General features: G+C 36.2%; 1 protein-coding gene across 1 annotated transcript; it reads right to left on the reverse strand.

Moving 5' to 3' along the window:
* Positions 1-958: 958 nt before the first annotated feature.
* Positions 959-9,461, reverse strand: LOC121506986 (opioid growth factor receptor-like). The gene is made up of 8 exons (XM_041783069.1): positions 8,728-9,461; positions 8,495-8,557; positions 8,375-8,407; positions 8,230-8,284; positions 6,139-6,217; positions 2,624-2,690; positions 2,400-2,548; positions 959-2,281 (listed from the first exon to the last, which is right to left on the reverse strand). The coding sequence occupies exons 1-8, from the start codon at positions 9,166-9,168 to the stop codon at positions 1,948-1,950; spliced, it is 1,221 nt and encodes a 406-aa protein (XP_041639003.1). The 5' UTR covers positions 9,169-9,461; the 3' UTR covers positions 959-1,947.
* Between the last annotated feature and the right edge of the window lie 4,059 nt (positions 9,462-13,520).

Here is a 13,520-nt window from a genome sequence, read left to right on the forward strand (position 1 = left end):
ATCAGAAGTTGCAATATTTCTTTGATCAGAAATGTGTATAAAAAACATTTTTTTTAACTTATAAAAGGTTAGAAAGCTAAAGTTAAAAAGGTTTAACTTTTTTTTGTAAATATTTTATTATTATCAGTTGTATTATAGTGATTGTCATTATTATTTGTTTTGTTTTGTTTATGTACTCTGCTTTGGCAACAAAGGTTTTAACCATTCATGCCATTAAAGCATATTTTGAACTTTGAACTTTTTTTGCAGCAGAGATGTTATGCTCTACACATTATGCAAAATGGAGGCATCAGTTTGCAAAAACATCTTTTCTTATTTTTGTAAATGTCTTTATTTAAAAGGATTAAAGTAATACATTTGATATTTTTTCAAATAGTTCATCCTTAGTTTTCATGATGATTACTACAAGGCTTTGAGTTAAAAAAATAGTAAATTTACTAATATGATCACAGTAGATATTTAGAGATATGTCATTCATACTAATTCATGCATAATGTCATCCTAACATATAGGCCAGGCCTATAGGAAAGAACAGTTTATGTTATTTATTTTTTGTTTTGAGACAAAATGATTTATTGCTTGTGTTTGTTAAAAACAAAACAAAACAAAAAAACCCAAAACAAAAACAAACCAAAAAAAAAAAAAACACAAGGAACTTGAAAAATAAATGTCAATCCACAAATGCAAAATTAGAGTGAAAACCACAATGAGCTTATTTTCTCAAATTGTTCAGCCTTGTAGCTACACAGTACTTAAAAGTAAATGTTACATTGAATTTCTCTTCAATTTTCTATAAGTAGATTTATAGATAAGTACTTTTACATCAATTTCACGCTCCTGACTAAAACATTTCCATCTTTCCTTGTGGAAGGTTACAGTACCCAAGATAGTGAATCAACTGATCAAAGAATTTAAACTTTTAAATGATAACCAAGACTTGTTTTGATTTGAACAGTATTGCTTTATTAGTAAGAAAGAGATCACAGGTTCTTTAAGGCATTAATGTTAAAACAGGACATACAGAGGAAGAAACTAATAAAATTACCGAAGCAGAAATTGCCACATTTACAAACCACATCAAAATAACTTACATTCTTTTTCAATTAAACTAAAGGACTTAAAGCTGCATTTTTAAGGCAGAGACATTTGTTTATAGCAGTGCATCATTCATCTTTGTGAAAAGAAAGAAATAAGCAAACTAAACTGTTTATTAAAGAAAAAAAATAGCAAAAATAACAGCTTTTTTAATATAGTGTGGGAAACAACCATTAATGTATCTAAACCACTGATGAAAGTCACAGAGGAAAAACTAGTACAGTATCTCAGTGTGTCTCCATCAGTATATATTTCCTCATAATCCTCCCTTCCTTTACTTCCTTAACTGCCTCACATTCTTCTAGAGCTAAGTTTTTATCTGCTTTTATTTTGCAGACTTGCCTAAACTCCTTCAATCACCTCCTTCAGCTAAAGGTGAACGCTTTTGTGCTGTAACAGCTCTATGCTGTATTTCCCATGGCTGCAGAGTCAGTGTGATATTTTTTTTTTGCATACACAAGACATGGCATGTCCTAAATCCTGAATACATAGGCACTTTCCGGTAATAACACATTAGCACCTGAGAAGTGAACACTTAAAATACTCTAAAGTGATGGTGAGCATGTAAGAGGAGTTGGGTTTTGGGAGTGTTGTTCATACCTATTAAGTTTTAATACAAATTTAAGCAAAGGGTGGTACTGAACATTTTTAGATTTTTGAAAAACAAACAAAAAATGAGCAAAACATTTTCCAAGAATCACCTGATACTGGGGCTTCACAGTGGCTAGGTGTGGTTTGTGCTGTTCCCTCACAGTAAGGAGGTTCCTGGTTTAACAGCAAGTTTGTGTGTGGAGTTTGGATTTAGGACGCAGTGATGGATCCTTTATTGGCAACCTCATTTTCTCTTCATCTCTACTGTTCAGACTCGTACAATCCAACCATTCCCCTTTGAAGCCCTGACTCCACATGATGCGACCACTTCATCTGAATCTTCTTCGGGCACCAAACAAACTCATCTTCACGGTTATAGTTCATGTAGGCAAACTTGATGAGATGCCTGCGTTGTCTCTTGTTGCGGACAGAAAACATGAAGTAGCTGAGTGCACTGTCCTGGACGTTTGGGAGTTCTCCGTGGATCAGGGTCTGCTTTAGGAAGAAGCGGACCAGGGGGTATTGGTAGTGAGGAAACCCCAGGATCCCCAGGCACTTCAAGATGCGGGTGATGCGCAAGCTGTTATGAGTGTGTCTGTCAATATATCAATTAAAAAAGCATTAAAATGGGTATAAAAAATAAGTGACATTCTTTTATTGCTTTTAATGCTCATCACATTCAATCGGTGCTTTAGCAATAATCTAAATGTCACCTGTTGAGGTTGTCAAACCGCTCCTTCCAGTTTGGTGCTCTCTCCACTTCTCCTGTTGCCTTATTACGCAGCTTAATACCATAGAAGTCCAACATGAGCTCGTAGGACTTCAACAGGTTTTCTTTTGCAATGCTGCTTTCACAAAAACCCTAAAGAAAGAAACTTTGATCAGAATATACAAAGCACTTCATGTACCATTAACTTCTCTGCATTTGACTTCTTACATCAATTTCTTTTCTTGTCAGTGGAGTGGCCTCGTAGTTCATTCCTGGCTCTGGCAGTGGGAACAGCCTTTGACAGAAAATTGTAATAAACACAGAAACAGAAACTGAAAACTGTACACAAAAATAGCAAACAAAAATTACTTACTAACAAGTACTCTTATTTATTTAGTAACTGCAGCTAAAGCTACCACAGATTCTTTGGTATTTATCACACATCATATCATTATTATATTGAAAATGATTGAAATGCAACAAATTTATTTTCCCAAATAGTTTGGGCCTGAGGACAAAATAGATTTAAAAGTCCAAAATATTTAAGAAGGATCTGGCTGCAGACCGTACATTTCTGACAGCCACTCGGTGATCTAAGTCACCATACATCTCAGAAAGGGAATGCTGTGATTTGCTAGTACAACAGCTTTCCATTTTTATACTATTTGTTAAAATGCAACTTTTATTCATGTCTGGAAGTTACAATCATGAAGTTTCATGAATAAAACAGAGAAAATGGTAAGAGGTCTGTTTGGTGATTAAATTATGTATAGATCTGTTTTAGAAGTAGTTGCATGAAAGGTGGCTTGCGTTTGATTTGTTAGCTTTAGCTTAAGCTAACATAGCTACGTAATTAGCATTACTACATAAGCCAATAAAGCTAAGTTAGTTTTAGCAATGTGGGCTTAAGCAAACTAAAACTAATGTAGCTACATAGATAACATACCTGCGTAGCTTGCACAGCTGCTTTGAGCTTTGCTGCTGCTACATTAGCTACACAACTCCGTTATCTATAGCTAATTTAGCTTTAGCAAGGTGAGCATCAGCAAATGCAGCTAAAGCTTACCTATCTGCTTCGTGAGCTTAGCTATAGCTATGTAGCTCCATTATCCATGTAACTTACGCAGCCATGTACGCTACATTTGCTGTGTTAGAATGTTTTTATGTAGGAAGAGCTTTTTCCCTGTAAGAAGATTGTTTACTCTGCTTTATCAAACCTTTTCTAACCAGGTTTGTCACATCAGGTTTTTGATTTTAACTTCTGGTATCCTAATTGTTACCTTGACCTTTACCCTTACCCTAAACGGAAGTTTAATCTGATTTTAATTCTAAATGTGTATTTCCGTTATGAAATAAACGGCATCTTAGGTGAATGGTCCATAGCCTGACCGTCTTATAGAGATATTTAACTAATGAGAATCAAAGGCTAATTGCCCATATTTAAGCCTACAGAAGCTTTAGCATAATATCAAGCATTTTTCTCACTGTTTAATATACAGGAGAGAAATAAAAGATCACACACTTTTTTCCATTACTGTTCAGCTCCAGAGCATTGCTACAAATACAGTGTGTTGTCACTTATTTTAAAACTGGAAGAAGTTCTTTTTTGGGGTCTTTCTTATTAGGAAATTCCAGCAAAAATATGGGCCTAATCTATCTCACTTTATGCAAATATGACAGCTGGTTGTTAAAGCTGGGAAACTAGGATGTGAAATGGAATACACAAACACCAATTTTGATAACAAGCCACTTTGTTTAGAGTTCAGGTCCACGGATTACCCTCTTGATCCAACAGTAGTATCCACATTCTGTATTTTCAACAATGAGGGTCTTAGATCATTTAGAGAGCTCAGGGAAAACTATACTTGAAAAGGTGCTCTACCCACATATCCACCCACTAATTTACATGGCCCCTAATATGTATCAGACATTCATAAATGAAAAATGTCCATCAATGGATCTATATATATAACTACTAAATGTTAAATTCATCAAAAGATTTTATTGAAATTCAAGGAAATACCTCCTTTCATCTCTGTTTCACACAGGTTTGCAAACAATGTAAATGCATCATTAAAAAAACCTATTAGCATGATATGCAGGACTCTGCAGGTATCTCCTTAAAGTTTCACAGAAGACCCGGGCTTCTAGATCTGATAGCCACTGGGTAGCCGCCATTTTGGCTTGTCTCACTGGACAATTTTAGGTCTTTTTTTTGACCCATTGATTTTGATAAATCAGGAAAAAAATAGGGATGCACAGAATTACCAGCAAGGTATATCTGCAGATATTAGCTTAAAAAGTTATATATCGGTATGATAATAGCTTTGAAAGACAAATATCAGCAGAGATGAAAATTTCTGCTGATATATATGGCCAGTATATCAGCTGTGCATATCAGCAAATAAATCATATACTGGCCTTAAAAATTTGCAAAATGTACAACAGTACCATTAAGAATAGGTGGTGGACTAGGACATCACACACTCAAGGAGGCTCACCATGAACCATGAACATTTTGAATGAAACCCCAAATACCTGCATGTTGGATTTTGTTGGATTTTATGCACAAGTAGAAAAAAGACATGTTTATCATTAATACAGGTTATTACACTCTGAGATCACACTTAAAAAAGGTTACCTGTATTGTGTACACAGCATGTTTTTTTATTAATATAAGCCCATTCTGATAAGGGTTTTAGTTTAATTTTGTCTATCCATGAGAGGATGGATTACAATTTCAATATGTAAAGCATCCAACTGTAATGTTTTATACATTATTTATACATGTGATTAATTGTGATCAATTATCCTCAATAATATGCATCAATTGATTAAGGAATAGTTAAATGGACCCTCTGTATAAGAAAAAAAATTAAGTTATATGATGCAAGTGTGCAATACCATGACATCACACACTGTGTACAGTCCATACATTGTAAAATACAAGATTTGATTTTCTTTATATGGATTTGTAAGGCAGTGCAGCTGCAGATGGGCGGGGCTCAGGTAAAAGTGTGTCTGGGTGCAGGTGGGCTGCCTGGTTGAGAAGCACTGAGTCTGCTGTGAGGATTGCATGCGGTGAGCGCTGGCTGCTGGGCGTTTTGAGGCGGACATTTCTCTGATCTCTGGCTACTTAATGAGGTAGAAATACATTTTTAAATAATGTACTAGGGGGAAAAGAGCTACATAGTTTGATCAAATGTTGTTTCTATCTACGCTGTGCAGGTGCAGGGCAACTCGGGGGAAGTTGGAGCAAAGTTTTTTGTATCATATCTGAATCGGTATGTGATATTATGCATGAATGTGAAATTGGAATATCGGTTTTGTATGAAGTGGCTACTGTGATTACTGATTATTGATTTGTCTGAGTTATGGTTTTAAGGAAGAGTCAGGCAGAACAGAGTAAGGGGAAAACTTATGCCACTGTTTTTATTGTTTGTGTGTTAATGCTTCTGTGAACTGTGAATGATTTGACAGATAAAACTGTGTAGTGATAATCCGATCTTGTCCCAATTTTATTCTATCTTATTTAGGTTTGTAAACACAAAATTAAGTTAAGGTTTTTATTTTTATAAAGACTTGATAATTGATACCATTAATTTGATCAAGTTGTGCCTATGTGGATCTAGCTGGGTGGGGTATAAACAGGCTGATAATTTATTGAGAGATTTAATTAAATACCAGCTATTATCATATAAAATATTTGATCACATAAAGACTTAAATGAAAGAGTAACTTACCACTGAATGAAGGTGTGTACATACTCCAGTTTATCATACTGACCGGCCCATTCATCATGAAACGTGTTGATGTAGACACCTACAACACACGACTCATGTAAATAAACAAAAGCAAGTCAACTCATCAATATGATTTCATGCGTGAAGTCAACAAAAATGTTTATGTTACACATTAGTTTTATAGTTTTTCTATGATTGTTGCTGTTATCCAGAAAAATACTTCAAACATTTTTTTAATAGCACGAGAGGAACAAAAGATTTATTGATTGCTAAGTTAACTCTCAGATTTGGTCAAGAATGATTTTTTCCAATATCAATTTAGACTGATTTATTTATTAAAATCAGAATGTAGAGCCTATTTTACTTAAGCCCATTAAACATATCATACACCTTTTCACCCTGGTCTGGAGCCCCTTAGGGGGGGCATCAAGGACCTCTGGGGTGGTGGCCTTACGACAACTACCAAAAAACTTTTACAAGAAAAAAATTTTGTTTTTAAAATTTTGAGTTTAAAATTTTGCAAATTTTACCTTTTATTCTCAAAAAGTATTATGACTATGAATTGAATGACTCTATAGTAAATAGTATATATAATAGTATATATATATCTATAGCAAAAGTCACAAGTATTTTCTTATTGATATGATGAGAAGATTTGCCCTTCTTTTGGACAGAACCTATCAAGTAGGCAAATTATTTTTGGATTTTGTCAGTGAAAACAATTTAAATTAGGGCTGTCAAAAGATTAAAAATTCAACTGGGATTAATCTCAGAATTTCAGTAGTTAATCACAAAAAATCGCACCTTATTTATGACAACTGAATACTCAACTATTTTGCATTTTGACCTGTTTCTGTATCTTTCTGATTTTTTCTACTGCCCTAAACGAAAGGTAATATAAACATAACCACAGGTAAAGAATTTGGTATAGACAGAAGAGGATGTGAGGGGACACTAAATAGGTGAACTGGATAACACTAGGTTCAAATGACTTTGACTTTTCCACTGAACTGCCTGTGTTTTTTCCAATTTTAAAGTAAAATGAGACTTTAAGGAGCAGTCTTGGACTTACATTACATCATTGTGGCTGCAGAGAGACACTGATGTAGCTTAAACAAAGTGTGTTGAAAGGGGAAACAAATCTTGCAATTAATTAAATTAGTGCACTAATTGTGGATCTTGATTAATCAAGATTAACTTGATTAATCTTGACAGCCCTAATTGAAATTGATGTTAAATTTATTTCCATGTGGATCGTGGGAGGACTTAGCTTTTCATAGATACAAGTAGGGATGTCCTATGGAAAAATGGTTGGGAACCACTGGTCTTAATGAAACATCTGCGTGGCCAAAGATAATATGGATTAAGTCACAGAGGAGGCTATGTCTTAAATAAGCTCTAGTGTGCTTACACAAGCACAGCAATGTGCTACTACAGCTGTTGGTGAAGATCTATAGGTGGAGATACCAGGTAAGGGGTAGGTATACTTATATAAACTCAATATGATGTCACAGTACGCACAGAATCAGAACAGACTGTCCGATTCTGTGTTTTCAGGATATGAGAGCAATTAAAAAAACACTGGGTTGGCTTATTTCACATTTTGTGGGTCGATAGATACTCCAGATGCCCCCATATTCAGTGCATTCAGAAAGTCTTCAGAACCCCTTCACTTTATTTTATTTTTTTATACTGCAGCCTCATGCTAAATAAAAAAAACATTTTTATTGTCATTAGTGTACACTCCCTTACTAAGACAAGGAGAAATAGAAGGCATTTGAGCTAAATTTCAGGTGTTGTTACAAAGGGTCTGAATACTTATGTCAATGTAATATTTTGGTTATTCTTTTTTAATACATTTGCAAAAAAATTCTAAAATTCTGTTTTTGCTTTGTTATGACAGGGTACTGAGAGTAGATTAATGAGAATAAAAATGATTTTATTTAACAGTAGCATCAGACTGAAACATGACTAAACTGAACAAGGTCTGAATACTTTCTGATTGGACTGAATGTGCAAAATTACTAAAAGCGGATTTTCATGACGTGCCCCCTTTAGATTCTCACAGTGCACTGAAGACTTTACACCTACCATCAGGCAAAGAGGGCTTCTCTCCAAGATAGAAGTCCAGATTTGGATTTGCATCCTACACAATAAACAGAAATGCACTTGAACATAAGAAATAACAAAGTCATAGTATCATTTATGTCATGACACAGATATTACATGTACTTACTGCTTCATCCCAGCGTTGCCGGCTTGTCTGAGACTATGGAGAGTTAAAAAAGAACAGTATTTGCAGGGTTTAGATTTAGTAGGAGACAGGGTGTGTATTGTGTATTTGTGTGTAGCTTACAGGGTAGTCATGTCTGTAATTCCAGGTGTCCTTTGCAGCATTTTCAAACTTTCTGAACTTGAACTGGTTAAAGGAAAATAAAAGGTCAGTTTGAACTCATAACATCTGGTATGCTACTTAAAGGAAATTAACAGACTCTACAGGAAACGCTTCCAGATAGAGCTGCAAATGTGCAGTTATACCAGTTATACCAAGTACCCAACATAAGATGAGGGATATTCCAGTATACTCACCGATTTGGATGCCCCTGGTCCCCAGGTGCTCTTGTAGGGCCCTCCTTGAGACTCCTCTGTTTCCCAGCTTGAATCGTACTCGCAGTAAAACTTATCGGTGGTCTCTACTCGGTACTCGTCGCTGTCAAACTCGTCGTCCTCCTCCTCCTCCTCCTCGAAGACGGGCTCTCGGTCCAGACCTGCGGCCCTCTCCACGACCGCAGCCTCATTCTTACGGCAAGACTCCTCTTTGACCTCATCTGGGAGAAATTCTGGATCATCTTCGCAAGTTTCAAATCCATCTCTGGTACTTCCGCGATCGCTTAGCCATGCTATAGCCGTTGAGGTATATGTGACAAAGGTACGAAGAACTGGAGGAACCCAGCGAAGTAAGAAATACAAAGTCCTCCGGAAACATTCAAAAACAGGAGAAAGACGGCTAAAGTTAAACCAGGCCATCATGAAAACAACCTAGCACAAACAAAACGATACCTCCGACCCTCAACCGTCATCTGCTATTTATTTAGCCCACGGCAGGCTAAGTCATACGACGACTGTTTCACTTTCACTTTCTCTGAACTCCTCTGGCTTTACGGAAAACAGAAACTTACAACTGGTTCGGCAGATTCTTACCCTCATCTTATTAAGGTACTGACGCAGATACACGTGTTGTTGTCAGGGCTCAAAAAAACACCCAATTTAACCCCTTCTCAGTTTAAAATTTCCGACGACTCATGTAAGTCATTACACGTCGGTTGTTGGCACGGCCGCTCATAAGGGAGGGAATTCAAGAGCTTACTGGAGCCCTGTCAAACTGTGGGTCCATGGAGGTTAGCAAAATTATTGACAGTTGTATAGTTAAGCTGTGATAGCTATTTTTTTTTCTTAACCTAAATAATAATAATAATAGCATTTTTCAAAATGTAAACCCCTCCTATTAAAACAGAATCACCTTTTTACTAGTAATGTTAAAGACTGTAAAGTGAAATCCAAAGTTTTTGTCGTAACACACTAGATATGTTGGAATATGGTTGCTGAAAATTAGAAAAAAAATTGTAAAATTGTACAAAATCTGACAAAAAGCCGCTAATATAGGCAAAGAAATAATTGAAATGGGCAAAAAGTGGTAAAAGAGTGTCAAATGGGTAAAAAATGGATAAAAGTGGCATAAAATGACAAAAAAGAAGCAAGTAATGGGCAGAATTGGGCAAAAATGGGTGAAAAGCAGTTAAAAAACTGGCAAAAATGGGCAAAAACTGGCAAGATACAGCCAAAGTAGGCAAAAAGTTGCGAAAAGATGGCAGAAATGAGCAAAAACAAGAAAAGAAGTGGGTTAAAAGTGACAGAAATGGATGGACAAGGGCAACATCAGGATAAAAGTGGCAACATTTTGGAAAAAAATGCTTAATATGTAAAAAAGTGGCAAAAACTAGGCAGATATATGACAAAAGGCTGCTAAAGTAAGCAAAAAGTTGCAACATGGCAATAAATAAATGAAATTAATAACAACGATAGCTTCAACTCTCAGGTCGGTGCTAGGGCTCTGATAGAAAAGGACACCTGCTGCATGTTTAGGGGCATCCTTGCACAAAAAAATTGTCATACAGTTACAGTGGAAAGGTAAGAAACCCTGGTTAAGATGAAACATACACCTACCACACCAGTGTTTAAAAAAGAAACAAAGACAAGGAATATTTAACTGTTCAGCCATTTATTTTACAAAATTGAGGATGTCAGTAAGAAAGTAACTTTACATTAAGGAGTGTAGCCAAGGTATGGGTAGTCCAGCTGCTGAATCAGATGGATTTCCTCCTTGGCCATGTGCTTGGGGATATCAGAGATCTTGTTTTGGTCAACAGGGATGCTCCCTTTGATGAATAGCAGCGAAAGTTCAGAGAGCCTTTCTTCCCCACATCTTTTCCTGAGCTTGGTCTGGACCAGCTTTATTTTGATTATCTTAAGCACTAGTAATAATATTTATTTAATATGCCAGTCCCAGAGTGTGGTCTGGGGCCTGCTGGACTTAGGGTCTTAAATTAGACAGCTCAGACAGGTGAAAGCCGTACAGGCTCTGTGATTTAATCCACCATGAATCATGTAACTTATTGTGTGTAATAGTTTAATATTTTTTCCAGAAACACCTTGAAATCTTTCTTTGATTACTGATTACTGTCAGTAAAGTAGTAAACTGAAAAGTGATTCATTACTTTAGTCCTGCTGAATTTTATTACAACCACTAGAGGGCAGTGCCTTACAGACAACTCCTGTGTCTGATTTGATGCTCCTTTAATAAAACACTGCACAGTCACCTTCTAAGGAATGAATGATGCTGTTTATTCAGATTGACAAGACAATTTGAAAGGGACGCTAAGCGGACAAACACCCAGGCAGCATGCTTGGTTCCTGTCTGGGCCTCTACTAAGGGGATGCAAGACTCTGTCTAGAGGTCATCAATATTAGATTTACATCACCTATGATAAATACAAATGTAACAATAAATGTGGTGTTCAAAAGAAAACTGGATAAAAAATAGGTAAAACCACCAGGTTTGTCAGCCACACCTTAGTTTAGGTTTTACTGAAAAAATCAAACACTTTTATGGGCAATGTACAACTTTTTATCTATTAGGGTCTCTAAGGGACTCAGCTTTATTTTTTAGGTACAGGTGGGAGTGGGAGGCTTAAGGAAAAAGGTTGGAGCCCACTACTGTATGCAATCCCCCATCTCCCTCTCCTGATGGCTGTCTTTATGATAAATTTAATTGTACACCCATCAATAACAGGGATGCACGATACTGGATTTTTACCAATATCTGATACGTCCATATTTAGTCGATTCTGATAATGACACAGATAATTACATGCAGTATAGACTTCAAACTTCAGTCTGTAAAACCCACATTTTAAAGTTTAAGGAGGCACACATTAACAAGCATGATTCCTTTAAACCAGCTGTCTGGAACCTGCTAGCTGAATCGCAGGTGACTGCATCATTTAATACAAGCTGCAAAGCTCAGTTCTGACAGCTGCGACCGTCACCAGCAATGTTCTTAAACGGTCTCATTGCGCCACATATCCTTGGTCTGAACTGGGCCTAAGACATCCTACAATACTTCAGTTTGTATTTAAACTACACTCAAAGAAATTATTTGCTGGGTTTAATTAAAATATTTATGAAAATTTTTCGCTCATGTTATTTGCTTTCTTTCACCAAGAGATATTTTAAGCCAACATATCTGTTTTACATTGGGTAAACATAAAAGAAGTTATTGTCTCAATGTGAAACAGTTGGGCCAGCTATGTTGACTATCTTACATCGGCTCAGCACAGTTCTTTCGTGTTGAAAGAATCATTTAAACTGGGTGGAAAGAGTTCACATAAGTTAATCACTTTCAGTCAACAACACTGTTTCACTTCAGGTAACAAAATGTGTTTACCTTAAATGGGTGTAAATCTGAGGTATTTTAAATCATCTTCCCTTACATTCAATGATTGCCGCCTCACACTGAACAACTATGCCGCTGAAATGAAATTATCACAGGGTTAAAACGTTCCCTGAGTCTAAAATCTTCTGCCCTTTAACTGAACGGTTAAACAGAGAGCCAGTCAACAAATGACCAGTTTAGCAGTCAACACTTGTGCAGAAGTGTTTAACATCAAAAACAACACTTCACCAGAAATGTGAGCAAAGGAATCCCAGCAGTGATTCCTGTACAACAGGCAGATCTCTATATACACAGCTTAACATCTAAACAGATAAAACGTATCTAAAACACTCTGCACAAAGGCATGATGGGAAAACACTGCCCCATTGTTTCAAAATGGCAGGAGGTGGAGCTTGGATCAACTGACTCTTCTGAATGGATTAACACTGTCAGAAAACTCCAACACTTAAGGACTTTTACTCTAAATGGAGTTAAAATTGCACTTCTAGATTTCATCACTCAGATGTTTAACCCTTTCCTGCTTACCTGTCTTACATAAGTGGGCCATGCAGATTTGTGACTCATTACTGCCACCTTCTGCCCTGGAGCAAGTTGCAAAAATGATTTTCTTTACTGAGGTGGTATTATGTTGACTACACATAAAAGAAATGTGTAAATTTGAAGTTCTTGCATTTTATGTCAAATCAACATATCATGTTCAACCTCAAAACATGAATTAACTAAAATGGCCGTCTGAGGCGGCAGACCCACGCCTAAGCAGTGCCACTGAGGAACTCAAGCTCCCATTGATTACTATGGTGTTCAAAATTTCGAAGTCCGAGAAAAACCGAACGGGTGCGTGGATCATCACCAAAATCTAATCGATTCTTCCCTGTGGCTATCCCAAAATTCCCTGAAAGTTTGGTGAAGATCTGACTTTCCGTTCTCGAGTTATCTTGCACACAAACAAACAAACAAAGATACAAAACCCTTTACATAACCCCCTGCTGATTTCATTGGTGTGAGTAATTATGTAGAAACTACATGATGTTATCTTGTAAATGCAACAAACAGCTAGTTTGTTTACAAGTATTTCAGCCCTCTTTGGGATAACTGAATGTCAACAAAACATAAACATATTTCAAGTCGACAAGTGACAAATTTACATTTACTTTATTACAAAAATATATTTAAACTGAATAAATGCATACATTTTAACTTAACAGAAAATATTTATTTGTAAAGTAAACAATTCCTCTAGTTCATGTTTTGAGGGTACTTCAAGGTTAGCAAGTTAGCCTGCTCATTAGAGAGAGGTAGATTTGATAGCAAAGTTCCCATTAGGTATGGATGAATCTGGTTTAATAGCCCCTTTTTGCTTTGGTCAGCA

The sequence above is a fragment of the Cheilinus undulatus genome, linkage group 3, assembly GCF_018320785.1.
Source record: "Cheilinus undulatus linkage group 3, ASM1832078v1, whole genome shotgun sequence".
In the NCBI taxonomy this organism is placed as follows: domain Eukaryota; kingdom Metazoa; phylum Chordata; class Actinopteri; order Labriformes; family Labridae; genus Cheilinus; species Cheilinus undulatus.